Source organism: Carcharhinus amblyrhynchos, chromosome 7 (assembly GCF_965287045.1).
Source record: "Carcharhinus amblyrhynchos chromosome 7, sCarAmb.v2.hapA, whole genome shotgun sequence".
NCBI lineage: Eukaryota > Metazoa > Chordata > Chondrichthyes > Carcharhiniformes > Carcharhinidae > Carcharhinus > Carcharhinus amblyrhynchos.
The window spans coordinates 62,474,108-62,501,955 of NC_137330.1; the positions used below are offsets into that span (position 1 = coordinate 62,474,108).

Below are 27,848 nucleotides of genomic sequence, written 5' to 3' on the forward strand. Positions count from 1 at the left end.
TGTTAATTGTAAAAACCATTCTTGTTTATCTACAGATTTATGTACACCTCATAACTCAATACATTGTTGTAATCCTGCTTCTCACCAGGTCTCAGTCTCAATGTTGTTAATGTTAATTCTGTGATAGCAAAGTGTTAGAAAAGCATTAAGGTTGTAACAAAACAGGTTAATATACAAGATTTATAACAATGCAAGACTTGGAAATAAACTACTCTACATGCATGAGATAAAAGGTCAGGGGGAGGGATAGCAATAGTGTCTGATACATTTAAGGGTTAACATGGGACTGACTGCAGTACCTCCTGCACATTGATGGGAGAAAGCAGATGACCCAGAGCCAGGGTCAATTTAGAGGTGGACAGAGAGGGGTAAAAACCTAGGTCAAAATCTTATCGCCATTCACGCCAGTGGGATTTTCCCATCCCACCACAATGAGATTTGGCTGGTCGTCAAATTCTCCAACCTCACTGCAGCAGGAGCATGGCGGGAATGGCCAATAAGTTCAGGCCCCTAGACTGAAGTCAGCTCTACACCTGTACCTGCTCCTGTAAACATGTGCATAGTTATGAGTTGTTAGTATGGACTTGCTGTTAACATACTCTAGACTATGAAGCTACTTCATGTTGTTCAAAGCAGGATTCTTCAAGCTTGTGGTCTTGATGGGGTTTTGTTTTGATTTGCTTGTTACCCTAAAAATGCTACCATAAACTGTTATTTGTGAAAACCATTGTTTAATTGACTGATCTATATACAACCCTGTTCACTACACAAGTTTGTACATCTGCTTCCCACCAGAACTCTGTCTTAGTCATGTGACATTGCTTCATAAGAACATAAGAAATAGGAGCAGGCCATCTAGCCCTTCGAGCCTGCCTCGCCATTCAATGAGATCATGGCTGATCTGAAGTGGCTCAGTTCCACTTTCCCGCTTTCTCCCATAACCCTTAATTCCCTTGCCTACCAAAAACCTATCTACCCGTGTCTTAAATATATTTAGCGAGGTAGCCTCCACCACTTCAACGGGCAGAGAATTCCAGAGATTCATCACCCTTTGAGTGAAGAAGTTCCTCCTCAACTCTGTTCTAAACTGCCTCCCCACTTGTCTTGAGGCTGTGCCCTCTAGTCCTGTTGTCCTTTCTGAGTGGGAAGAATCTCTCCACTTCTACCTTATCCATCCCTTTCATTATCTTATATGTCTCTATAAGATTCCCCCTCATCCTTCTAAACGCTAATGAGTACAGACCCAGTCTATTTAGTCTCTCTTCATAGTCCAACCCCCTCATCTCCAGTATCAGCCTAGTGAACCTCCTCTGCACTCCGTCCAAGGTCAAAATATCCTTCCGCAAGTGCGGTGACCAAAACTGCACACAGTACTCCAGCTGCGGCCTCACCAGTGCCCTGTACAGTTGCAGCAAGACCTCCCTACTTTTATATTCTATCCCCCTCGCTATAAAGGCCAGCATCCCATTCACCTTCTGCACCTGCAGACTGGTTTTTGCGACTCATGCACAAGGACCCCTTGTGATCAGAATACATTAATAGTGACATCAGTATTAGGTGCTCATGATATTAACCATTTACTTTTAACAAGCATATTTCCTCTTTGCGTGCACAGTATCCTTTAGATTGTGAATCAGTGCAATTACTTTGCTCCAGGTTATTTCTATTACAGGGCCTACTTGGATAAATATAACTTTTGGAAGAAAAGTTCAATAATGCACTTGTATGTGAATTATGATATGTCTTTCTTTTGGCAATAGTTATAGTGCACAAATATCTAAGCGCTAATCTCACATCTCTCCCATGTGATTGCCTTATTGAATTTGACAGACGGCTCACACTGCTTTTCTTGATCACATAATCCTGTCACTCTGAAATGATTACTTACAAGAATGCACTGAAAGAAAAAGGGAATTGGATGGTATTGACCTTGTCTGCTACCTTTGGAGGGACCTTTCCTTGACTTAATATGTAGGCCTAAATGTGTACATGGCACTGAAGGTTTCAGAGACAAAGGTATCAAATGCACATAAGTTTTCGTATATATTGAATAATCTGGGCTTTGGTAAAGATTGTATAAAACCTGTTTTAGTTTTATTGTTATTCGTCTGAGTAATAAAGCCAAAATATTCAATTGGCTTGCTCTGCATTACATCATTATTGTATTTGATTTAGAATTTGTCAAAATTAATTAAACCGTTATAAATTCTTTTATTGAATCTAACTGTTCTCTTTTTGTGACTTTTTTGGCAGACAGTCCTTCTACAATTACTGATATGTTTGACAATCTTCTATGCTGTATATTACATTATAGGCAGCATACTCTTCGCAGTTTTCAGGTGAGAATTCCTGATGTAATAGGAAAACCTGAACATTAATGTTAAAACTCAGATGCCTTGAAGAATCAATTTGTTCTCTTTTTTTCAACAATAGTAGCCCAACTTACCAAAGGTTCACCCAAGTAACTGCTTCAAATGTATGAATGTGATGTGAGATGCAGATAAGTCTACTTTATCACAAGGGGTATTGGATGCAAATTTGACCTCCCCTTCACTGGTATACATAAAAATGGAGCAGCAACCCTGCTAAAAATGTGAATTAATGAAGCTACCCCAGCTTTTTTCATCTCATTATATTTATGTGCAAATAAGATTGCATGGTGTTGGACATAATTCAAGTTGGTCTTGTTAAGGTAGTTATACTCTGAAATATTTCAACAGTAAATATTAACTACTAAAAATGGTATACATAGCTATAGTGAAAGTTCATGCTAGGAGATGTCTCCATGCTTGCTTCTAAACATGGCTGTGTTCAAAACGTGATGTGGAGATGCTGGTGTTGGACTGAGGTAAAACACAAAGAAATACCACAACACCAGTGACAAATAAACCTGTTTGGACTTTAAACTGGTGTTGTGGGATTTCTTTGTGTTCAAAACCACATTGACCTCTAGGTGTGGGGTCTGTACTCATTGGAGTTTAGAAGGATGAGGGGGGATCTTATAGAGACATATAAGATAATGAAAGGGATGGATAGGGTAGAGGTAGAGAGATTCTTCCCGCTTAGAAAGGACAACAGGACTAGAGGGCACAGCCTCAAGATAAGGGGGGGAGGGGGGGGGGCTGCAGTTTAGAACGGAGTTGAGGAGGAACTCTCTTAGATCAATATGAGTGGTACTGTACTCCATATCACATTAACCCTTTATACATGAGATTACATTTACAACAGGTCTTTAACATACGTGCAAGTTATCCCAGTTTATCTCACATATTTATATTATTACTACTACCCTCGCCCCTTCAAGTCTCTAAGTTCAGAGGTTCAGGCTGACTGCTGGTCGTATAATCCTCCTGTATCTTGTTCTCATTAATGTTGGAGAACTGATAGCTCTGTTGTTGTAGGCAAACTTTATTGAGTTGGAGGTTGTTCTGACATTTGGGTGTCTTTTCATATTCTTTTTTTCATTCTTTGGTTTTGAGTCACTGTCAATTCCCCAATGCAGTAATAGAACACAATTGGTTTATCCTGCTCTTAATGAGGCAGGTAAAATCTGGACTCATTGTGATAGTGTCTTTCTCTCTGCTTCCTTCGTGCAGCTCACCATGACACACACTGGGAAGAAAGTTGTACAACAAAATAGAATTAATGATCTCATAGTGAAGGGGCCCTTAGGTAGCAGTGGCCACAATGTGATTGAATTTTACATTTAATTTGAGGGAGAGTGGAATGGGTCTGAGACTATGTTAGTAAACTTTAAATAAGGTCATTATAAGAGTATGAAAGCAGAGCTGGTTGGAATTGGCAAATTTGGTTAAAGGATAGGTCAGTATAAATGCATTTATGGGGATATTTTAGAATACACAGAATAGACACATTCTAATAAGTAAGACAAAGTCCAAGGGATGGAACCACCATCCCTGGTGAACTAGAAAGGTTAAAGATATTTCAAACTTAAAGAAACAGTATATAGTTGTGCAAATATAGATGGAAAGTTAAAAGATTAAACACAATATAAAGAACAGTAAAGGATGACTAAATACTAAGGAGGGAAAAACTAGGGCACAAGAGAAAGCTAGCTGGAAATCTAAAAATAGATAGCAAGCATTTTTACAAATATTTTTTAGTAAGAGTTAAAGTGAGCATTGGTCATCTAAAAAGTGAGTCTAGAAAATTGATAATGAAAAGCAAAAAAATTAATTGATCAGGTATTTTGTATCAGTCTTCACTAAAGAAGATACAAGTAACATTCCAAGAAATGAAAGGGAGGGAGGAAGTCAGGAAAATTCCATAGAAACATAGAAAAAAGAAATGGGAGTAGGGCATTTGGCCCTTCAAGCCTGTTCTGCCATTCATTTTGAACATGGCAGATCTTGCCTTGTGCCCATAATCCTTGATCCCTTTAGCCCCAAGAGTGATATCCAATTTCTTCTTGAAATTACTACTTTTTGTGGTAGTGAATTCTAGACATTCACCACTCTCTTACAGTCACCAAAGAAGTGATACTGAATAAATTGTTGGAGCTGTGGGCTGATAAGAGCTCAGGTGCTGATGGACTTCATCTTATAGTCTTAAGTGTTTAGTGAAATAGTTGATGTATTGTTTTTATCTTTTCAAAATCCCCCAGATTCGGGAAACATTCCATTAGATTTGAAGACAGCAAATATAATTCCATTATTCAAAAACGGAGACAGAAAGCAGGAAATTATAAGCCTGTTAGCTTAACATCTGTCATAGGAAAAGTGATAGAAGCTTTGATAAGTTTAAGGTAATCAGACAGAGACAATATGGTTTTGTGAAAGGGAAATCATGTTTCACCAACTTATTGAAGATCCTTAAGGAAGTAACCTGTACTGTGGATAAAGGAGAACTGATGGGTGTACTGTGCTTAGATCTCTAGAAGGTATTTGATAAAGTGTTGCATCAAAGGTTATTGTGAAATATAGAAGTTTATGGTATTGTGGGTAACACATTAGTATGGATAGAAGATTGGCTGGCGAACAGGAAGCAGAGAATAATTTCTTAAATGGTGTTGCATTCTGGCTATAATAGATGTTGGAAATGGCTTGGAAAGCATTTCCAAGCAGGAAGAGCTCAGAATAATGGTGCAACTGGCCAGAAAATGTGCTCCAAGTTTCTTCAACATTGCACTGGAGAAATTGGCATAGGAGTATGACAGGAGGAGAGAGATTCTCAATCCACAGGGGACCAGGAGGTCTTCCAGACAAATGTTGCAAAGGCAGTAGAAACTGGTAATTATTGCAGTCAATGCCATGAGTGTCGCCCTGAAGACATGGATACAGTGCTGCAAGAAGTCCAATGGCCTCATAAAGTGGTCAAGGTCAATGAATGCATCTTCAAACCATGTGGCGGAATTATCCGAAAGAAAATTGTCACATTAATGAGAAATCCAGAGCAATGTGCACCAGCTTGCCCAGCACGGATCAGATCGCAGAGCTCCTACATTTAATACACTGAATTAACCGCCACGTGAAACATGTCGATATGGAATCCCCAGGCATGTGACCTGAACTGACTTAGTTATGCACTGTTAACAAGAGGGAGCTGCAATGAAACACTCCCTCTGCACTCACAGCCAGTCATGCCGAAAGGATGGCAGCATGGAGAGCAGTGCCAAGTTTTATGGAAGCAGACCTCGTAAGGCTTCTAGATGCCATGGAGGAGAAGTGGGCTTCCTTGTATCCGCAAAAAGGTCAACGACACAGGAGCAAGGAAGCTAATGCAGTCTTGGATGTGATGGCCCAACTGTCAGTGAGGACCAGCTCCCAATGCTGCAAGAAAATGAACAATCTCATTCGAGCTGCAAGGATGAGTGGCCATCTGGCATCTGTCCCAACTGTCACACCTGGAATGCCCACATCATTCCACTCCCTGACATCCCGCGGCCTCCCAGCACCTGACGTCCCAGCATCATCCTCAATTCCCTCTGTGGCACTCACCTGGCATTCCAGATGAGGTGCTGTGCCTCAACTGTTGCCTGTTGAGGCACAGCGCCAACATATGTCATCTGCCTGTGCCCTTTGGGCCCACCAGCCTCCCTCCCACGCCCTTCCCTGAGCCCTCTGGACCCAACAAAGCCTTCGAGCTTTCAATCTCCCTTCTGTCCCCGCAGGAGAAGGTGGGCCATAATAGAAGAGAGCAAACGAAGACAGATGGGGAAATTCCCGAGTTGTGGCTTCTGACCCACTTCTAAGAGTGAGTGATCGAGGTCTCAGGGAGGCACAGAGACAGCTGTGAGCGCAGCCAGCATCACAGAAGTGAGGATCCACAGAACATTCATCCAAATGACCTGTCTCAGGTAAGCTCCAAGCTGCCAGACACTTGTCCCCCCTTGCACTGGAAGAAATTGATGATAATGAAAAAACACTCACACTCGTAACCATCAGCTCAGATACTGACACTTGGCACTTTAGAGGGTAGCATAGAAATAGTAGCTGTATGTGATGCAAAATTGGACATCAGTGAGCTGCAGGTCAGGCAGAGGACTAAAGATTGTACATGTACCAGCTTATTGAAGGGTGAAGTCACACGCAATGTCTGTTCTGGAAGACAGATTTTTGATTGGGCAGTATACAGAAAATAAGCTTAAATGCATGATGCATTGACAAGCCTGCCAGGAAGCCTGCAGTGATTGTTAAGGAGCATTGAAGAGTCTTGTACCAGCCTTGCATGTGACTTTGTGCAGAGTTTGGAGCCCCTCCTTTTTAGCATGGAAGTGGTGGCTGATTCCGTTACCATATCTGTGGACCCAAACCTGATGCAGTGTCCAAGATCAATTTCTTAGCTTCCATGACAGTACAAATTGAAGCTACCCAACACCTGAGCACTGTATAGAAGCTCAGACTGAGGTTTTGCAAGCTCTGAATATTGCTGTCATGACTGCGGGTATCATTCTGAAAGGTGCTTTCAGGGTGCCACAGCAGGCCAGCAAATTGTCATTTAACTCGTTGCTAGGATTGCTGAGTCATGTTCCGGGGAGTGGCACTGGCACCATCAAATATGGTTGCACCACCCACTGGTAACTGAGGGAGTGAAACCCCACCTTTGATTTGATTTGATTTGTTTTGATTTGATTTGATTTATTATTGTCACATGCATTAGTATACAGTGAAAAGTATTGTTTCTTGCATGCGCTACAGACAAAGCATATCGTTCATAGAGTATATAGGGCAGAAGGAAAGGAGAGGGTGCACAATGTAGTGATACAATAATAGCTAGTATGGACAGAAAGGTATGGAGAGAAAATATAAGGTAGATTCATTCAAAAGTCTGATGGCAGCAGGGAAGAAGTTGTTACGGTTGTCTATTTCCTAGTTCTGCGCACAGTCAGCAGTCAAATGAAGGTAAAATAAGGAATGTGTTAGATCAACACCTGAACAAAAAATATTTTCATTGTCTTAGTGCCTGCTGGCCATTTAATTCTGGCTGTACCAGTGACAATGTGATCTTCAAGGATTTTAAGCCTATTGACTGTCGGTAGGACTCTGGCAGGTTTACATCTGGGTGCATCTGGAGGGATATGGTTCAATCGACAATGCAGACTCCTCATTGACATTAATATTAGAAGTAACTGACATGCTGGCATTATACAAATGAACAATCATTAATGCTCCTTTCATGGTTTCTGAATCTTCCAGGATAATCACATTTTCTTTATGATTTTTATATTACTAAGGCTAAAACAAAACAAAATTCTGAATTCATACTGAATGCTTACTACGCAAACTTGTTTATACTGCGGTCAGTGCTTCTCGATGCTTTTTAAAAAAAATTAACACCACAGTTAAAACTATTGAGAAAGATCCAGACATTGCTGCATTCAAAGCCTATCTCAACTATCATTGCAGCTGGCTGCCAAGAAAAATTTATGCTGAAATTATGTTTATTCCAGAGTGAAATTTTGGGATATGATTTCCACATTTTTACTTGTTTCAGAAACTAGAACGAAAAGTAATTTGTGTGGCAGCAGATGCAGTTATGTTATTGTATCAATCAGCCATTGCATTATTGCACGCTCTTCTGTATAATACCACAATAAACAATTCCAGTTCATTTCACCATAGCAACCGTATTCCCGGAAAGGAGAGAAAGGTGTCTAGACATATTGTGATGAGGTACAACAAAATGAGTAATCAGTTCAAATCTAAGACTGCTTCACTGGCATTTCCTGTGGCAGGTTTATTATTTTGCTGCTTTCTACACCATCGGGTAAAACACTATCAGGATGATCCAGTTGTGCAACACACAAGTTCACCCATCTGTGATCTGGCTAGCGGAAAATGGATTCTATCTAAGCTTTCCTCATTTACTTTAGCCGGAGGAGGCAAACAAACCCATAAAATAAGTCAGTCTCTGCAACATTCTCTTGGTTCTCATCAAGTGATTAGGAATAAGCCCAGCCTGCTCTCAGCTTGAACATGATATGTCACCATGCAGGAGAAGGAGATATTAAAAGACCTTTTTGAACCATGGTGCAGTGCAGACGGTGATTTTGAGGGGAATTTGGAGTTGGTGGTATCTGTTACCTTTTGCTTTTTTCAATGGTGAAATTTGTGGGGTTGGGAAGTGCTGCTAAAAAAACTTTGATAAATTGTTTCAGTGAAAGTATGCACTGCAACGGTGTTATGCCAACAGGGTAGAAGAATAGATGCTAAGGCGATGGTTGGGGCAGCAAGAGTACTCCTTTGTCCTGGATGGTGTCAAATCTCTTGAGTATTGTTGGAGCTGCACTTGTCCAAGTAAGTGGAGAGTATCCCATTACATTCGTAGGACAGAGGAGTCAGGAAATGTCATCAATTCAGCCTCTGACCTATTCTAAGCAAGAGCATTTATGTGGCTAGTCCCAGTTTCTGTTCAATGGTGAATTCTGCATGCTGATGGCAGCATTGAATGTAGTGAACTCTCTCATTATTCAAGGAATTGTATATGGAGCTAAACACTGGAATCATCAACAAATCTTGGAATGGGAGTGGGGGTGGGGAGGAGTTGTGGGGGAATTTCATTGATGAAACAACTGAAGATATTTGGGACAGAATGTTGCCCTGAGGAACACTAATATCCTGGGGCTGAGGTGGTTTGCCTTCAACAACCAAAACCATTTTCCTTTATGTTAGTTGCAGCTCCAGTCACTGAGGAGTTTTCCCATTGACTTTGATTTCATTGGGGCTTCTTAATGCCACATTTGATGGAAAGCTGCTTTGACGGCAATGGTAATTACACTCGCTTCATGTCTAGATTTCAACTCTTGTATACATGTTTGGACTCAAGGCTTTAAGGAGGTCCAAATCCAAATGGCACCATCAGAACTCAAACTAAGCATTGGAGAGCAGGCTATTGCTGCCTAAATCTGCACATCTGGCTGAAGATGGTGTCGATTTACTTTTGCACTCATGTCCAGGGCTCAGTTATCAATGAGGATGGGAATGTTCGTGGATCTTCCTCCATCTGTTATTTAATATTTACCATTGTTTGTGGCTGGATATGGTAGGATTATGATGATATGATCTGCTGTTTTAGTTGTGGGATCATTTAGTCCTGTTGATAGCATGCTGCTTTCACTCTTTACCATACACAGAGTCCTGTGTTCTAGTTTCACCTCATTTTCAGACATGTGTGCTGCAACTCTGGCATGCCCTACTACATGCCTCTTTGAACTAGGGCGGGCAATCCAGCTGGATGGTGATCTCAGTGTGAAAGATATGCTGGGTTATGAGGAGGCAAAGCAGTGATTGACAGTTCTGCTGCTCTGCAAGGCTCATGGAGCTTCATGAACACTTGTTTTGAGTTGTTACACCTGTTCTTAGTCTATCATACTTAGCATGATGGTAGTGGAATCTTTAGTGTAAAGATGGGACTCTGTTCACAAGGACTGTGTGGTGATCTTTCCTTTGGATTCTGTCAGGGACAGGTTAATCTGTGACAGGCATGGGCTAAGGACAAAGTCACATAGGGTTTCCCACGTCAGTTATCTCTCACCACCTGACAAGCAAGCAGTCTAGCAACTTTGTTCTTCAAGATCTAACCAACTCAGACTGTGACAGTACCATCAATCCACTCTTGGCAACAGAAATTGAAGAGTATTAGCTGAATCAGTGCATTATCCAATTGGTGCTCTTGAACTGCTCATCTCAACCACTAAGACAAAATGAATGTCCAGCCACTGACTGTCAAGTGAATGTAAATCAACCCAGAGGGTTATGAATACTCCATTGTTGATTACATTTAAGACACGAAAGACAGATTTTTTGATCTCTCAGAGAATTCAAGGAAAGGGGGAGTGGGCAGGAAAATGATGTTGAAGCCCAACATCAGCTATGATAATATTGAGTGCTGGCCACATGACTCATGCCAACTATGGCAAGATTAAGGCAGGCAAAATGCACCCCTTCCTGATGAGCTCAATGCATTCTATGCCTGTTTTGAGCAAGAGATCAGCAAGAGCATGCCCTCCATCAAGGAAGCCTCGAATGAAATTGTATCTGAGGTCACCTTTGCTGAGCAGCCTTCTCAAAAATCAACCCACGGACAGCAACTGGCCTGATGGGGCACCTGAACAAGCACTCAGGTTTCTGCGTGGACCAGCCGGCAGGGGTATTTGCAAATATCTTCAATCTCTCTTTACAGCAATCTGAGGTCCAAGAAGATTACCATCATCCGGTATCAAAGAAAAGCCAGGCAGCGTGCCTTAATGACTATTGTCCGGTGGCTCTGACATCCATCATTATGAAGTGCTTGTCAAGGTTAGTCATGACACAATCAATTCCTGCCTTCCAGATTGCCTGAATCCACTACAGTTTGCTTATTGCCGCAACAGGTCCGCAGCAGATGCAATCTCCCTGGCCCTGCACTCAACCCTGGAACACCTAGATAAGAACACCTATGTCAGACTCCTATTCATAGACTATAGCTCAGCCTTTAACACCATTATCCTACGAGACTCATCCCCAAACTCTGTGGCCTGGGGCTCAGCTCTTCTCTCTGCAGCTGGATCCTAGACTTCCTATCCCACAGACCGCAGTCAATAAGAATAGGCAACAACACCTCCCCCACTATCATCCTCAGCACCGGTGCTGCACAAGCACTTTGCTATACTCCTTATACACCTCAGACTGTATGGCCAAATTCCTCTCCAACTCAAATTTCAAGTTTGCTGACGACACCACCATTGTGATTCAAATCTCAAACAATGATGAAACGGAATACAGGAAAGAGATAGAGAATCTGGTGAACTGATGCAACGACAATAACCTCTCCCTCAATGTCAACAAAACAAAAGAGATAGTCATCAACTTCAGAAAGCATAGTGGAGGGCATGCCCCTGTCTACACCAATGGGGATGAAGTAGAAATGGTCAAGAGCTTCAAGGTTTTAGGTGTCCAGATCACCAACAACCTGTCCTGATTTCCCCATGCCGACACTGCAGTTATGAAAGCCCACCAATGCTTCTACTTTCTTAGGGAACTAAGGAAATTTGGCATGTCGGCTACAACTGTCACTAACTTATAAAGATGCACCATAGAAAGCACTCCTTTCAGCTGTATCACAGCTTGGGATGGCTCCTGCTCTGCCCAAGACCAAAATAAACTACAAAGAGTCGTGAACGAAACCCAGTTCATCATTCAAAGCAGCCTCACATCCATTAACACTGTCTACACTTCCTGCTGCTTTGGAAAAACAGCCATCATAATCAAAGTCCCCATATGCCCCAGACAAACTCTCTTTACTTGCTTCCATCGGGGAAAAGATACAAAAGTTTAAGGGCATGTACCAACTGACTCAAAAACAGTTTTCTCCCTCCTGCCATCAGACTTTTGAGCTGACCTTCCTCACATTAAGTTGATCTTTCTCTATAACCTACCTATGACTATAACACTACATTCTGCACTCCCTTCTTTGTCTATGTATGGTATGTTTTGTCTGTTTAGCATGCAATAATACTTTTCACTGTTCATTAATACAGGTGATTACAACACATCAAATCAAATCAAAGCAGAGTGGCAAAGCAGGCTCGATGGGCCACATGGTTACTCCTCTTCCTATTTCTTGTTTTTGAGTATTCTTATTTAGCTATAGCAGGCATACCATCCAAACACAATGAACACACTCTAACATTCTTCTCTCTTGAAGGATCAGTTTGTATGTAACAGCAGGATGTTATCTCCTGATTCTTTTTGGAGAGGCTGTACTCCGCAGCATGGAGCTAGCTGTGATTGAGGCTGTTATATTTGGTGTTGCTTGAAGCATTCAGCATGTTGCCGTGTCTTCCTTATTCACCTTCTCAAATCCCACTGCTACCTGGCTTGAAATGAAAGTGGGAGATGGTGCAATCATGATCTTCCACCACATCCCCTTCCCTTCTGCATTCTTTACTTACCCAAGTCCTGCCACTTTGCCAGAGTAGTCTCACAATAAAGGGAGTGAAACATCAAGCTGACAATAGAAAAGCATTGTTCCCAAACATGCAACGACCAGCTCAGAAACTGATACTATGTGTACTTAAAAGGCTTGCTTAGAAATGGAATCTGCACAATTGGAGGGCAAGCTCACTGGTGAGTTCTGCTGATGAGTACTTGGGTGAGGACTCTAATGGAAGAAAATGTTGTTGAGGATGCACATCAATGTGATTGGCGCAATGGCAGCTCTGTTTCAAAGAGTTTAGTTCCAACATGGTACAGGGTTTCTCACAGAACTTAGGGCTTATCATTTTTAATTTGGAAGTGATGATCAACTTCATGACATCACCTATGGACTTACCAGTGATGCAGCATTTGATGTCTCAGTTTTCACTGCAGCTCAACCAGAAGCCAGCCAATATCTCAATGGACTGATTGCAGGCTCTTACAGCAGTCTAGCAATCTGTGATTCAGTAAATTACTAGGATTTGAGGCCTTGCCCCAGAGCAATGACTGTAGTTCCATGGTGCACGAGCATGCAGTTCTCCTTCAGGATGCCAGCACTTGTACTCCTGCCACTGACAATCTACACGTGCCCTCATTGGTGTTTCTGAGCTACTGACAGTGTTACCTTCACTCTACTGTGAGGCTACAGGTCAGATTGTAGGAGGTCGCACCATTTGACGAAACACAGACAACTCAGACATTGCCCTCGGCTGAGTTGCAAATAGGAAAAGTGTTCTGTAAAATCCTTGGCGGGCTCCCCTCCTCCTCCCTCATTTTGCTCAGCTTCCCATTCCTGTAAAAGGGTATCTGAAATCATAGTTCCAATTGCTGCAAGCTGTCTTTCTCCTGACAAGTCTTCCAAACTTATCTCATCTCATTGTCAGAGACCAGCACCACTCCCTTGTGAATCCATAAACTTGCCAACTTCCCCAATAAAATCAGACATAGTAATTCCACATATGTTGCACTTCACCTGACAGTGATTCCATTAAAATGTGCGAGTGGTGTTACCACATGTTGTCGAATGTCAGCTGGGAATTGAATAAGCTACGAGCTGAGGTACAAAATGGTAGATTGGGCACCTAATCTTGTTTAATGTCATGATCCACCTATCTGCAAGCTTTGGCACACACATAGCACAGCCACACATTAGTGCCCACAGTGCACTGTGTGGGCCACACTGCAAGTGGTTGGAAGTGTTTGTGCTGTTATTGAGAGTTTTGGACTTTTGTCGCACCAACACCAGCAATTTCGTGGAGATAGATTCTTTTGGCTCTCGGTTTCCTTTTATTCCACCTTCAAAAGGGCAATAGCTATTAGGTGCCTGGCATATTGTATACAAGCGCTTCTCCCAGACTAGTTTCCTAGAATTACAGTACAGTGATAGGTATCATTAAAACAGAAAGGCTCAGGTGAAAATTAACATCTGCTTGAACATGAGCATTGAGTGCTATGCTTTGTCTCAGCTACAAGCGCTGAGAAAGGAAAGTCAGACAGAGCTGCAAAGTTTGAATTTTAATGTATCTGTAGTCAGAACATTCTGAAATTATATCTGCCTGAATTATAATTGTCTCCTTGTTTCAATTCACTTAACACTTAACCAAATTTCAGCCCTGAAGGAGGGATATGACACCTGTCACAAGCTTCAAAACCAGACATAATTACACACACAAGTGCACCCGCAGACAGTCAGGGGCACAGCAGCAATGAGGCCTTTCTAATTTATAATATACAATAATACTACTTTGGAGGTATGGAAAAGTCAGTGGGAACCATGGAGCAAAAGAAAAATCAGCTCCAAGATCAGCACGTATCTGATGATAACTTTCTCATTATACTCAGTTGGACGTTTAGGACAAACAGTAATTCATTCTAGACTTCATTCCCATTTGATACCATTGTTTTACAGAGCTGATTTAAAAAAATACAACTCCTCGCTGCAAGTTATTATTATCATAGAAGCAATGAATTAAAGATGTACATTAGTCCTAAACATATTACGAGGTGTGAATCGCACATTATTCCAATAGTGCTAATTGGAATAATTGTCTGTGCAAGACATATGTTAACTGCTTTTGTTTGCTGAACACATGCTCCAGATACAAATGAAGTTAAAGATCTGACAAGATTACTGTATATGGACCAGGCCTTTATTGTCCACATTTATCTGAATTGCCATGGTTAATGGTAATGAATGCCTAGTCAGCAAACTGACAGTCTCAATTTTTTTCAATATAATAGAACCAAATAAGTCACAAAGCTTGTTAGATTTGTTGTAGGATTGTATGCTTTCTAATTCACAGTATTGACAAGAAGCATTTTATTCATATCCTAACTGAATTCCCCACTGTTTTCTGTCCATTAATTTTCCTCTTTCTTTACCCCCAGTAGGCAAGCCTCCCTAGGTGGGAGTATATTTTTTGTTTTAAATTGGCCCTTAGGTATTGATTAATAACAATCAGAACGGTAAACTGGCACCCAGTGATTGGACTGGATAGACAACCACCTGATATTTTAACCAAACTTTTTTTTTTGTAAATGTAGCCTGTTTTCTAATTATCAAAGATTCTGAATCAAAACAGAATTAAGCATGGACAACATTTTATTAAGAATTTCATACCACTAAGGTTAACTATGAGTGGACTGGAATCTGCCGGCTTTAGAGAGTAAGAAATCTCACAACACCAGGTTAAAGTCCAACAGGTTTATTTGATAGTAAACCCACGAGCTTTTGGGGTTTGTCCCTTCGTCAGGTGAGTGGAGAGTTCTGGTCTACTCTCCACTCACCTGAGGAAGGGGCAAACCCCAAAAGCTAGTGGGTTTACTATCAAATAAACTTGTTGGACTTTAACCTGGTGTTGTGAGACATCTTACTGAGTTTACCCCAGTTCAACGCCGGCATCTCCACATCATGGCTTTAGAGAGTACAGTCTCAGCATTCACTATCATTATGTCACCACATCCAAGCACAACTTCAGGAGTTAGAACTCTGAACTTAATGCAGAAATCTTGAAGTTAGCACCTGTAATTTACTGTTCCACCACAGGCTGCACTGTGGACAGAGTCAGCAGTGAATCAGATAGACTTTTCTCATTCTCAGATCAAAGTACAAAACCCCAGAAAAAACTGTCTTGTTCAATCAGTTGCAACTGGATTTTTAACTACAATTTGAATCATCTATGGACCTGAAAAAAACATGTTTATATTTGTGGAATTTGTTAGATATTTCTGTTATTATTAATGCTGGCATGGACATGGGCATAATGTCCTCTCTGTGCTGCATTTTTTTCTATGTTACCATATTTTTAATGACTAGATTTTTAAAATTATTGTAATTGATATGTCAGTTTCTACTTTAACACCCAATAATTATTTTATTTTCTATTAAAGTTTAAGAAATTATTTGATTATTGGTGCTTTGGCTTTTTTGGTTTGCTTCCCTTAACAGTTCTTTAATATGATCAGTTGCTTGTACAACATGAAGACATCTCTGTTGTTTAACACTGGGAATCCTCTATAACCAAAGCTACAATCAATTAAACAGCGGGCAAGTTGAATTTCTCGCCGTGTAGTTCACTGGAACTCATTTCTCAGTGCAGTTTTCTTTGAAGTCATGAAGCCTTCCTTTCCCATTGATCATAAAGTCTGGGCCAAATGAGAACAAAGGTTCAAAATTAGAAAAAATATATCCAAAATTTCCTAATACATTGTCTCTTTGGAAAGACCTGCTGTTTGGTAAAATTGGGTCCACATGAATCATATCCACACATGCAAATTTCTGAGGAGATGGGTGCAGTTCTTCCTGGATACAATTCTCATATTCCCCATAACAGAATTGCACAATTGTGACTGGAGTAGCCCATAAGCATTTTGTTACAGGATTTTTTTCTATATGGCATTCAATAGTGACAGGTAAAGAGTCATGAACCTGTAAGATTTTTCAACAGCCAAGAAGTATCCAAAATAGGTGTGAAGTCAACAGACTAACCTCTGCCTGTCTGGTTGTATCAGTGTGAGGCCTGAGCTCATTTCACAATCTAGATCTCATTACCATGCCACCTGAGGGCCAGGGGTGCCAATTAGATGCCCTGCAGTGGTTCATCAATTCAGCCATCTCCCACACTGAGCTAGCTAGCACTTGGGCCTGTTGTAATGAAAGACAACACTTGTGGGCTGGCACTCGAGAACATGTGCTGTGAGCTAGGATATTTCTGGGGACCCCATGAGCACCAAAGAAAATCCTTAGGCTGTTTATTGATCTAGGGGATGTAATGAACAGATTAGGAAATTGCAAAATTGTATAGTCTAACCCAAAAGTTGAAATTGTGCCAGCAATGTATAAAAACAATCAAGGAAAATTAGATAAATGTTTGAAATGTAGGAAAATACAGAGCTAGAGGTAGATAGGCAAGTAGGTCAATTATCTCTGACTTCATCTGACAGAGTTTAGAACAGACAATGATTGAAAAACCACCCTCTATCTTCAATTCTGTGGTGGTAGGTTTTGGATGTAAAATGGGAAAACAATCTAAATGGAACAACACTGATGGACAGGGAGGGTAAGTAAAGAAACGATTAACGTCTAGATGTACAAATCATTGAAAGTTAGTTTATAGATGCAAAATTTTATCACAAGAATATAAAAATGAAGAAATATGAGTGCAATTATACAAAGCACATATCTCATGTGGAATATTAGAGGTGAGTCAAATTGGTTTAAATAGATGGCCATTAAAGCTTTGAAGGGACTTTCATAGTGAGTGTGAAGCCAAAAATTATTTCACGCGTGATTAAATCTGAAAAACAGAAGGTAGAAGACGTGTTTTAATATTTTCTTCCTTATTGTTAAAAATTTAATAAAGAGTTTATGGTACTGTGAGCATGACTGTTATGTAGAATAATATCACTAATCTCCAGTCATTGGATCATGCTGTTTCTGTTATATTTCAGTATTTGTTTATACTCCAGCAAGTGTATTTTTGAAATTCTGCTATAAAAATGTTGATTGTATTTTTCCAGGCTTGAAACATATGATGTTCTGATACCATTTGATTTCAAAACAGAACCATTATTCCCAAGCTCAAAATACATGGGTAAGCAAGTATAAAATTAATGTATTGTTGTTTATGTACCATAATGCTGTTACTAATGGCTGCTATGAGGTTTCGTTTGATTGTGAGTTAAGGAGATATTAATAGCGGTACTAAAGTAAGCACAATATTATGATACTGAATGTTAGGCCATTTATTTGCATCTGAATTTCCACATATGGCATGGTAACTTTTTGCTGATAGAAGAAAAAAGAAGCAATATTGGATTTATATTACAATGTTTTTATCAATATTACATTATTATTATCCCCTTACATTGCACTGACTTCAATTAAAAGGAAAAATTGGGCACAGTTTCTAGGTGGTTAAATGTTCAACATACCCCCAGTGAGTTTCTAATCTTGTCATCAAGCAAAAGCCCTGCAGTTGGAGAGAAAAAAGTTACATTTTACATTTGCCTTTGGACATTTCAAAACCCTTCTCAGCCAGTGAATTACTTCTAATGTTTAGACATTGTTGGTTTATAAGTAAGCATGGTAGCAAATGCTGCGAAGTCAAGAGGATAGTCACCAAGGCTGTTCTGAAGCCACTCATTAATACCTTTCAGGGAAGGAAATCTGCCATTCTTACCTGATCTGGCCTACGTGTGACACCATGCCCACAGCAATATGGTTGCCTCTTAACTGCTCTCTGAAATGTGTGACAAGCCACTTAGTTCAAGAGCAAATAGTGATGGACAACAATGCTGGCTTTGTCCACATCCCGTGAAAGAATACATTTAAAACAAAATCCTAATCCTGTAATTTTCATTGTGAACTTCACATCATCTGCTTCTTTAGTGAAAGCAATGCAAACTATTACTTAATATTTTAGCCACGTCCTCTTCTTTAGGTGAAGATTCCCCTTTAGGTCAGAGATAGATACAACTTTTTCCCTAGTCTTAAGTTTATAGGGGAGAAAGTCATTGTGCAATGCAGACCATGTGGAATCTCAGGAGGAGACAGTGCTGTATGGGTTTCTTCAAATTATATTAATGAAGTATGTCACATGGGTCAAGCAGATAGTGGCCCGTGGCACTTCTTGCCCTTTGGGAATCCACTCAACTGAGAACACAAATATCTTAGGTTCAATTTAATGTTGCCTGGTGATATTTTTTCACCTTCTTTCCTTTCCCTCTTGGATTCTCTTTTCCAATTCCTTCCTATGCTTTCCATAATCTTCATGCTTATTGATGGAACCTTGCTCCTGACATTTGCACATGTTTCTTCTTCCTCTTTTTTGGAACTTTATTTCTTTTGCCATTCATGTGCAATAACTTAATATTCTATCTATTCCCTTCCAAAGCAGGTGACTAATTTGTTCCATCTCTTTTCTAAATGCCTTTACTTCCTGAAACCGCTTTACCTTTCAATCACCCTTTCCAATCTACTTGTGTTGGGTCCCCTCATTAAATTACTGAAACTAATTCTTCCCAAGTTGAGCACTTTTACCTTCAATATTTTCTGGCTTCTTTTCATAAACCTCAGCCCCTCACCACCACTAGCACTCCCAACATATCGAAAATTCCATCCAATATGTCTGCAGTCCATCAAGGAAGGCAGCAATACTAGATATGATTCTGGGAAATTGAAATAGGTTAAGTAGAATATTTAGCAATGAGAGATCATCTAACCAACAATGATCATGACATCATTAACTTTAAAATATTTATGAAAAGAAGCCAGAAAATATTGAAGTTAAAAGTGCTCAACTTGGGAAGAATTAACTTCAGCCCATTTCCAAAAGCACCATGGCCAGCCTGGGTTCAGAATCAGTGCCATGCCATATGGCAGTTGAGCTTGTTGTAAATGAAAATAGAAGAAGCAGCGGGCTTAAAAACCTTAACCAAAGCTGGGAATAAATTGCAAAAGACCCAAATATAATCCAATATCACAAGGAAGGCCCAGAATAGTTGGTTGGTTTTGTACTGCACTTTACTCAAAGACAAAGGGCCAGATTTTCCAGTCGTTCCCACCAAAGACAATCTCCCACGGCAGGTTCCTCAGTAGGATGTCTCACAACACCAGGTTAAAGTCCAACAGGTTTATTTGGAAGCAAATGCCACTAGAAAGCTAGTGGCGTTTGCTACCAAATAAACCTGTTGGACTTTAACCTGGTGTTGTGAGAATTCTTACAGTGTTTACCCCAGTCCAACGCTGGCATCTCCATATCATGTTTCCCCAGCAGCACAGCAGATAAGCAAAGGAATTGCGGCAGGACCTGGAAGATCCCACCAGCAGCTAATGGCAAGCTGCCTCTGCAGAACCCACCGTGTGGAAACACTCCAAAAAAGTTACTGTGGTGCCATCTTTTTAAACTGCTGAGCATTTAAAACTCTACCCACCTGAACCTTAAAGCAACCACGGACTGCAAATTAACATTACCAGACCAAACAAGGGTTGGACTTCAGCGGAATAGATTATGAATACATGAAAGCAAGATTAGATAAAAAGACAGAATCTGAACAAGTGAATACACTACTTTATTTAGTAGGTCCATTAGCCAATGATATGATTGTAAGGCAAGGAATAATTGAATCCTTCGGTAAATTTGACGAAGTTTTAAAACAATGCAATGGATATTTGAATTCAAAGAGTAATATAAGTTTAAAGAGATCAAAATTCAACAAACATGTTTGACAGCCTGGAAAACCGATTGACTCTCTTATAAATAAATTGTACAGATTGTCTGAAAGCTGCTACTGTGCTGACCTTAAGATGGAACTCATAAGAGACTGAATTGATTTCGGAGCGGCTCAGGATGCTCTTTCAGTCGTATTGCAGGTTAAGGAATATATGACTCTAGAAAAGATTAAATAGTCAGACAGTCTGATATCTACCAACAACACCTATGCTTGAGAGATTATTTTGCTGACTTCCTGGGAAGCATCTCCTCTCCTTCTCCCCTATGTATTCTATGAATAATATGCTTTGTCTGTATAGCATGTAAGAAACAATACTTTTTGCTGTATATCAATACATGTGACAATAATAAATCAAATCAAAAGCATCTAGAGAATCGCACAGCTGGTGATGAGGGGTTGTGGGGCTGACCAGCATTGAGCTGGCCAGTGATCAGGAGGCCGGGGGACAGAGTCACTATGCAAGCTCTGATCTCGGCCCTGACAGATCAGCACATGTACAACGGCCAGCTCCGCGCTATGCTGCCAGCCCCTCCAGCAGTAATAGGTTCTAACCACTGATTTTCAGTGATTTGCGCTAGTGCAATCTGCAGTCCACAGATTGTGGGGGATTCATTTTGAAATTCCCACTGAAAAAAACAATGTGATTTACTCTCAGCTTCTGAGTCTAGCCCATCTTTTCAACCTACCTGTACTGCACTACTGGGATCATCAACTACTGAGCACCAGAGCTCAGATGGCTCTCTGTCCTTTTATATTGCTTCAGTGAGAAGTTTTGGTTTCCCATCTTAGTTTCAGTCTTAGCTTCCTGAGCAACTGGGAGAATCAACTTCTTTTCTCAGTTTCCCTTTTCAGTTTTGCTCTGTATTTTTGTGTGGCTGCCTTCCAGAATTTTTAAGAGAGGCTTCAGACTTTGTTAGGAACAAGGAACGTATTTTTTGATAAAGAGAAACTATGGTACAGGAGATATTAAAGCTGCCTAGAACCAAGCTCCAGTTCTTGCATGTTTATTATATATGATTCCAGAAATAAAACTGCCTGAGAGAGAACTCTCACTCTTTCTCTTACTGTGATCACTCACTCTTGGTTCCCATTGATCTCTCATATCAGATGACCCTCTTATGGTGTTCTGTCTTAAAGAGACAGACATTAAATAACCAACAAACTTTTTTTTCAATTCAGGCCTGGCTCCAAAAAAAAAGTTTTGATACCATGGATTACACCACACTATTTTTGTTTTTTTTAGTAGTTACATTTTTTTGAAATTAGTATCGATTTAAAATTTGACTTTAATTAACAAAATTTGCAGGCGTGCTTTGAATAAAAGTGATTTAACAGACTGCAGCAGTCCAAGGCAGCAACTCAGCATCACCTTCTAAAGAACAATTAGTGATGCACAGTAAAGGGTGGCACAGTGGTTAGCACTGCTGTCTCACAGCTCCAGAGACCTGGGTTCACTGGGTCACTAGGACCCTGGCTTGGGTCACTGTCTGTGTGGAGTTTGCACATTCTCTCTGTGTCTGTGTGAGTTTCCTCCAGGTGATTCAGTTTCCTCCCATAATCCAAAGATGTGCAGGTTAGATTAATTGTCTACGCTAAATTGTCCCTTAGTGTCAGGGGGAACTAACTAGGGTAAATGAATGGGGTTATGGGAATAGGGTCTGGGTGGGATTGTTGTTGGTGCAGACTCAATGGGCCAAAAGGCTTCCTTCTCGATTGTAGGATTCTATGAAATGCAGGCCTAGCTAACAATGCCCTTCTCCCACAAATGATTTAACAATTGATGGATAAGAATAGATCAGATTTTCTAGGTCATCCAATTCCTGTCAACATCCTGGGAAAACCCTGAATAGGATTATATGAAACACAAAGAAACATGGTTTGGTAGCAGAAAATTAACCATCGTAGCACTAGGTCATCACTAAAGGAGTTCCTTGAGTTCAGCCATCTTCAGTTGCTTCAATGACTAACATTTCATTTAATCAATGCAACTGGACTGAATATCCACCTTCTCCATCACTGATGAATGAATCAGAACCCTGAGCACCATCACCAGGAGGATTGCACTGGACTAAGATCACTAGCAGGCAATGATAAATCTGGCTGTGATGCTACTGCTGCGGCTGATGAGAGGAAAACACAGATCTGGCAATGAAACAGAAGTTGTTCCAATTTTCCTTCATTCCACAGAATTTATTCAGCTTAGGTTAAAGAGCAAGAAAGAGCTGTTACATTGCTGGAAGGAGAAAGATGAATAAATACATTGGCAAATTTTCAAACTAAACTAAAATACAGTCTCCAAATCTCACTACTCTTGAGTGCTGGATTTTCACTGCCAAGGCAATCAGCTCAAGTCAGTAAATTTCCCAAGTCAGTAGACTCCCCTTGGCTTAAAAGGGCCATACATTTGGAACAAAAACCATTGGATCCTATAGCCCCTCACACCAACTGCCTCCTTAGCCAGCTCCCACTCTCCAGGGTCCCTCTGCCAACTCGAGCCCCCACCTATTATAATGCTGCCTAGCCATGTTTATTACAAAAATCATATACAATGGAAAAATAAATTTAAAGTTAGTCTTTTCCCTCAAGCAGATTTGCTCATGAGACATTTAACAAAAGTGGCATACTCTCCTCATTTCTTCAAACTTCACTGTTACAGTTGTGTCCATTATACTCTTCAGAAGCAAAATGAAATAAATGCGTCCATTTATAGGTTATACAATGCTTGTCACATGCCTTTAACGATGCAATTGGTTTAACAATGTAATTGTTATATACTGTAATTGCAGGACCCAATCACAGACCTTCCCTTGCTGTTTAAAGTAATCTCTTGTTTATTTCATTCTTGAAATTGTGGAAAATATGTAAATTCCTTGAATGGTTATCACCCCCATATTTGCTGACCTACATTGACTCCCGGTCAAGCAATGTCTTGATTTTAAAATTCCCATTCTTGTTTTCAAATCGCTCTTCATCTTCACGCCTCCCTACCTTTGTAAACTCCTCCAACTTCACAACTTGCAGCGGTACCTGCACTCCTCTAATTCTGGCTTCTTGCACACTCCCAATTTAGCTACTCCACCATTGGTGGCTGTGCCTTCAGTTGCCAAGGACTTAAGTACAGCAATTCCTTTACTGCACTGCTCCATTTTGCTTTTCCCTTTAAGAGACTCGGCCTTCAGTGGCCACCACCTGACTTTTCACAGATCTCTTGATTGGATGCAGAATGCCTGACTGCTAGGTGCCCTCTCACCGGGAGGCCAACAGAGCTTGCTGGGCAATCATTCAAGTGTGCTGGAAAGCCATTTAATCTGTATGCCACCACTAATGTGTGATGGGCTCAGGATACTGGGTGTCAATTGTCTCATTAATAAGCCTAATTGACATTTCACCCTAAATATTGGATGAAGCCTAAGATGGGGTGCGATGCCTTATCTTATCAGCTTGGATTTTGTCTCCCTTGTGAAGACCAAGAATTGGAGTTAATTTGAATTTGAATTTGGTTTTTGGAGCAAGGAAGGAGATGGATTCAAGTCTGCCCAGTCCACTCTGAGCATTGGCTTTGCAACTTTAAGAAGGAAAACTGACACAGGGCCTCTGCCATAATTAAATGGGCCTGGTCACTCATTTTCCCCATATTAATAGGATGCATTAAATATAACCCCATGTCTGGAAATGTGGCTCAGTCTCATTTTTATTTTGTCATCCTCCTGTGAAGACCACAGAGATTATATTAAAGGCGCTTTATAAATTTAAGGTGTTGTTGATTAAGTAACACCGAGAAACTGAATTGCATTTTCACAAGTCTGTGAAGTATTTCCAAAAGTGTCTTGTTCAAATGAGTACTCTGTAATAGAATTGGAAGATAGAAAGATGGTCTGTTTATGGAAGTTCAACTTTTTAAATTAAAGTAACATTTCCGTTTAAGCCTATTAAAAATCTAAATAGATTGAAAATGCTGGTAATGATGATTTGACCAATAAATGTTTGTATTTGATGTGATCTGTGAACTGATTGGATATGCATGCAATAAACAGACAATGTTTAACCACATTCAGAGCAATGCAGTTGACATGGACCAAAATGTTAGTGGAGTCATTTCAATCCTTTATCTTTGGTTTGCCTGATTGGTTTCATCAGTACCTGCACCTGTGAAATAATCTTCAAAATGCTACCCTATTTCTTAAAAGCGCTCTGAACATGCAACACTTTCCTGTTGTGTGTATTATATGACATTATAATTTAGGTTGGGGGTCCCTGATTACAAATCCGTTTGAAGAGGAGTCTGTGAACCAAAATACTTTGCAAATCACTACATTAACATCTCAAAGAAAAAAAAAAGTCTTATTTCCTTAAACTGTTTATGTGCATATAACAGTCTAAAAATTGGTAGAAATCTGTAATACTGGAGCATGCCAGGTGTCTACAACTAAGATAAATCTAGGATGAATATTAGGGACAAAAGATTAAAGTTTCTGAATGCTCCTTTATGTACTTTCTGTCATTATTTTATATTTAATTTGAACACAGGTTCGAAGAGCTGAGAGAAAAGTATTGCACATCATATGACAGTTTTGGCAGACTGGTAAACAAACACTTACGATAGTCTTTAAAATGTATACATCTAGCATTCTTGGTAATTCTCTGCATCACATAACTTCATGTGAGAAATATTCAAAAAATAAGTTAAAATGCCAATAGGATGAATAAAAACACTGCCCAAACACAGAAGCAGTTGCCTGATAGTACAGCATTTGAATATTGATGAAAAATGAGAGAAGTTATTGAAACTTTTCACCTCATTAGGACAGAGACAAGAATGTCAAATTTTAAAAGGAAAAGCAGTTTGTTCTGCATAAGAAAAGTCTGTTGGTCGGCTGGCAAGTCAACTCAGGGTGATATGTTACCGTGGAGAATGTACCAGGGAACTTTTGGCTCCCGTGCTTTTGTTTAATTTGAACAGTCACAAAACTTGCACATGTTGTTTCGCCCACCCACCGCAGTGGGAGGCATGGTAGCAGCCCAGTAGCACAGTGGTACTGCTTCACAGCTCCAGCGACTTAGGTTCAATTCCTGGCTTGGGTCACTGTCTGTGGGGAGTTTGCACACTCTTTTTGTGTCTGCCTGGGTTTCCTCGGGGTGCTCCGGTTTCCCCCCACAGTCCAAAGGTGTGCAGGTTAGGTTGATTGGCCATGCTAAAAATTGCCCTTAGTGTCCTGAGATGCATAGGTTAGGGGGATTAGTGGGTAAATATGTAGGGATATGGGAGTAGGACCTGGGTGGGATTGTGGTCGATGCAGACTCAATGGGCCAAATGGTCTCTTTCTGTACTGTAGGATTTCTATGATTTCTTGTTTCTGCCCATGGAGGACAGATCCCTGTGCATGTAGCTTTGAGCAAGTCTAAGTGAGCCACAAGTCAACTGACTGATAATCTTAAATCAGCTGTTAGTGTAATTCTTAGCATATTCAGAATTGTCCAGCAAGCAGTGTCCAATCGTGGAATCATATCACAAAATGTCAGTTAGGATGTTCTGAATTTTACATGTGCATGTTAATTGAATATGATCAGTGCAGTGCCTACTGTGAACAGGCAAAGGAACATACAGTTTGATATGGGTTACTAATCGTTGGAATGTCTATCCTACGTACCTGGAAATTTAGATACCACATTATTTATTTGTGTGGTAGGCAGATGTCTCATTGGCTTGTTGACAACATTCTGTTACTGAAACGTGTAAAAGTATCTGTTTATGGATACATGGACTAAAAATGGGTAGAAATCTGTAATCCTGTCTGCAGTCCTGTTACTGCCTTAAAGCAAAGATGTGCAGCTTATGTGGATTGACCATGCTAAATTGCCCCTCTTACTGTCCCAAGATGTGTAGGTTAGATGGATTAGCCATGTGCGGGTTTATGGAAATAAGGCAGAGGAGAGGGCTGGGTGAGACACTCTATCAGAGTTGGTGCAGACTCGATGGCTGTACTGTACTATAGGGATTGTATGATGCTATGATTACCTGCTGCCATGTTAAACTTCTCACAGCCAGTTTGTGAAGGAGGAGACCAGAAACCAATCTTTATTCAGTTTTTGAACAAAGTGATATATTGTGAGAAAACTAAAACAAATGACCAAATTAACTAATGAACAACCACTTAATAGGGCACTGCAACTAAAACAGAATTTGAAAGGAAGCTTATCAAAATTAAATGTCATTTTAGGGGGTGTTGATATACTCCAGCCTCTGTGGCACCCACAGTCAGCAGAAGGCTTCAAGAGCGCTGGTGGAAAGTGTCTCTTCATACTCTTTAGAGTAACAAGTAAACAATGAAAAAATAATCAAATGATTAGCCCTTATAGGGACACTATAAAAGAAAAAGACAAAACTTAAAAAAAAATTAAATTAAAAACATATTTGTGGGGCTGATGATGCAGCACTTCAGCCCCTGCAGCACTCACTGGCTGCAGAAGCCTTCAAATATATTGTTGGAAAATGTCTCTTTATATTTGCACAATTTACTATCAAATACGTGCCCGCCTCCAACCGCTAGACAATTAACCTTAATTTATACAATTATCATAAGTTTTCAAACATTCTTTGATTTTACTTCATGAGTTTCTGGGAAGAAAATACATTTTTGCTGCAGTATGCCTGATTATAACATTGTAAGTTGATAAAGTTTGCTTTTGTTGTTACTTGAATGATTGCACCATTATCTTCCTGTATCTTTCAGTCATCCTGGTCTCAATGGAGATGACTTACTTTGTCAGTGGGTTGCTGTTTGCTGGCTTGGTTAAAGAATGGGTTTGGGATTATGCCATTACAGTTACTCTCATTCATGTCGCAGTCACCTCAACAGGTAAGAAATGTATTCTGTATCATTTGAATGCTCAAAATATGATATTTTCTAAGAGATATCTAATATTGATGTAAACAAAACTTCATGCCTCATACACTCAGGATAACACCATAAGTCTGAGCAGAAAAAGACATATTGTACCACCATTTGAAGTGCAAGAAGATTCCTTTTCAACAGAGAATACATGTGAGAGTTGGGAAGTGTAATGTGTTGAAAACTGAATGGCAGAGGGAATCTTAAATGAGGAAAAAATCAATGTTCTAACATGCGCAGTTCTGACTACAAATACGTTTTGGTGAATCTTTTTTTTTCTTCCCAAGAGCATCACAGGAAGTGACCTAGTGACCAGCATGATCTATGGGTTAAGGGCTGGGGAAACGTAATGTGGCAAATACCTTTTTGTGGAATTGTCTTTGCATCATCCCTAGCACTACACTGAAGTAATGGTGGTGGGGAAGTTTATTAGGGTGAGGTGCCTTGAATACAAAGAGTAGTCCTGATGTCCCAAGAACCATTGTTTCTGTTATGACCAAGCAGATGTTAATTGCCATGCAAACAAAGTCACAAAGAGAAATTTGTGCTACTTACCATAATTCTATTTTTTCTTGAATTTTGACCGTAGGATGGTAAGTTTACCAAAGTTGGAATTTAAAAATTACAGTAACATGTGGGATTTAACATTATATAAGAGCATTTATTTCCAAATGAAAGAAAACATAAACACATAAGATTACATTTACACAGTTAAAATTAGTGTCTCAGAAATTCCCTCTCAAAAACCTTCTTATTTGGTTATACTCACAAATGAGCACCCTTTTAGGCACAATCTCTTATGCTTGAT

The 27,848-nt window shown here is 40.1% G+C and overlaps 1 protein-coding gene across 5 annotated transcripts in view; it reads left to right on the forward strand.

Annotated features, from left to right (window-relative positions):
• Positions 1–1,885: 1,885 nt before the first annotated feature.
• tmem244 (transmembrane protein 244) overlaps positions 1,886–27,848 on the forward strand; it is a 70,686-nt gene continuing 44,723 nt past the window's right edge. For 2 of the 5 annotated variants that reach the window (XM_080193297.1, XM_080193298.1), the window contains exons 1-5: positions 1,886–2,016; positions 2,254–2,339; positions 10,642–10,757; positions 17,436–17,509; positions 26,882–27,007. In XM_080193297.1, coding sequence (XP_080049423.1) covers positions 2,277–2,339; positions 10,642–10,757; positions 17,436–17,509; positions 26,882–27,007 — 379 coding nt within the window. In that variant the 5' untranslated portion in view covers positions 1,886–2,016; positions 2,254–2,276. Of the gene's footprint in view, positions 2,017–2,253; positions 2,340–6,130; positions 6,317–10,641; positions 10,758–17,435; positions 17,510–26,881; positions 27,008–27,848 lie in introns of those variants that run through there. The other 3 variants (XM_080193301.1, XM_080193300.1, XM_080193299.1) reach the window with 2 other exon arrangements.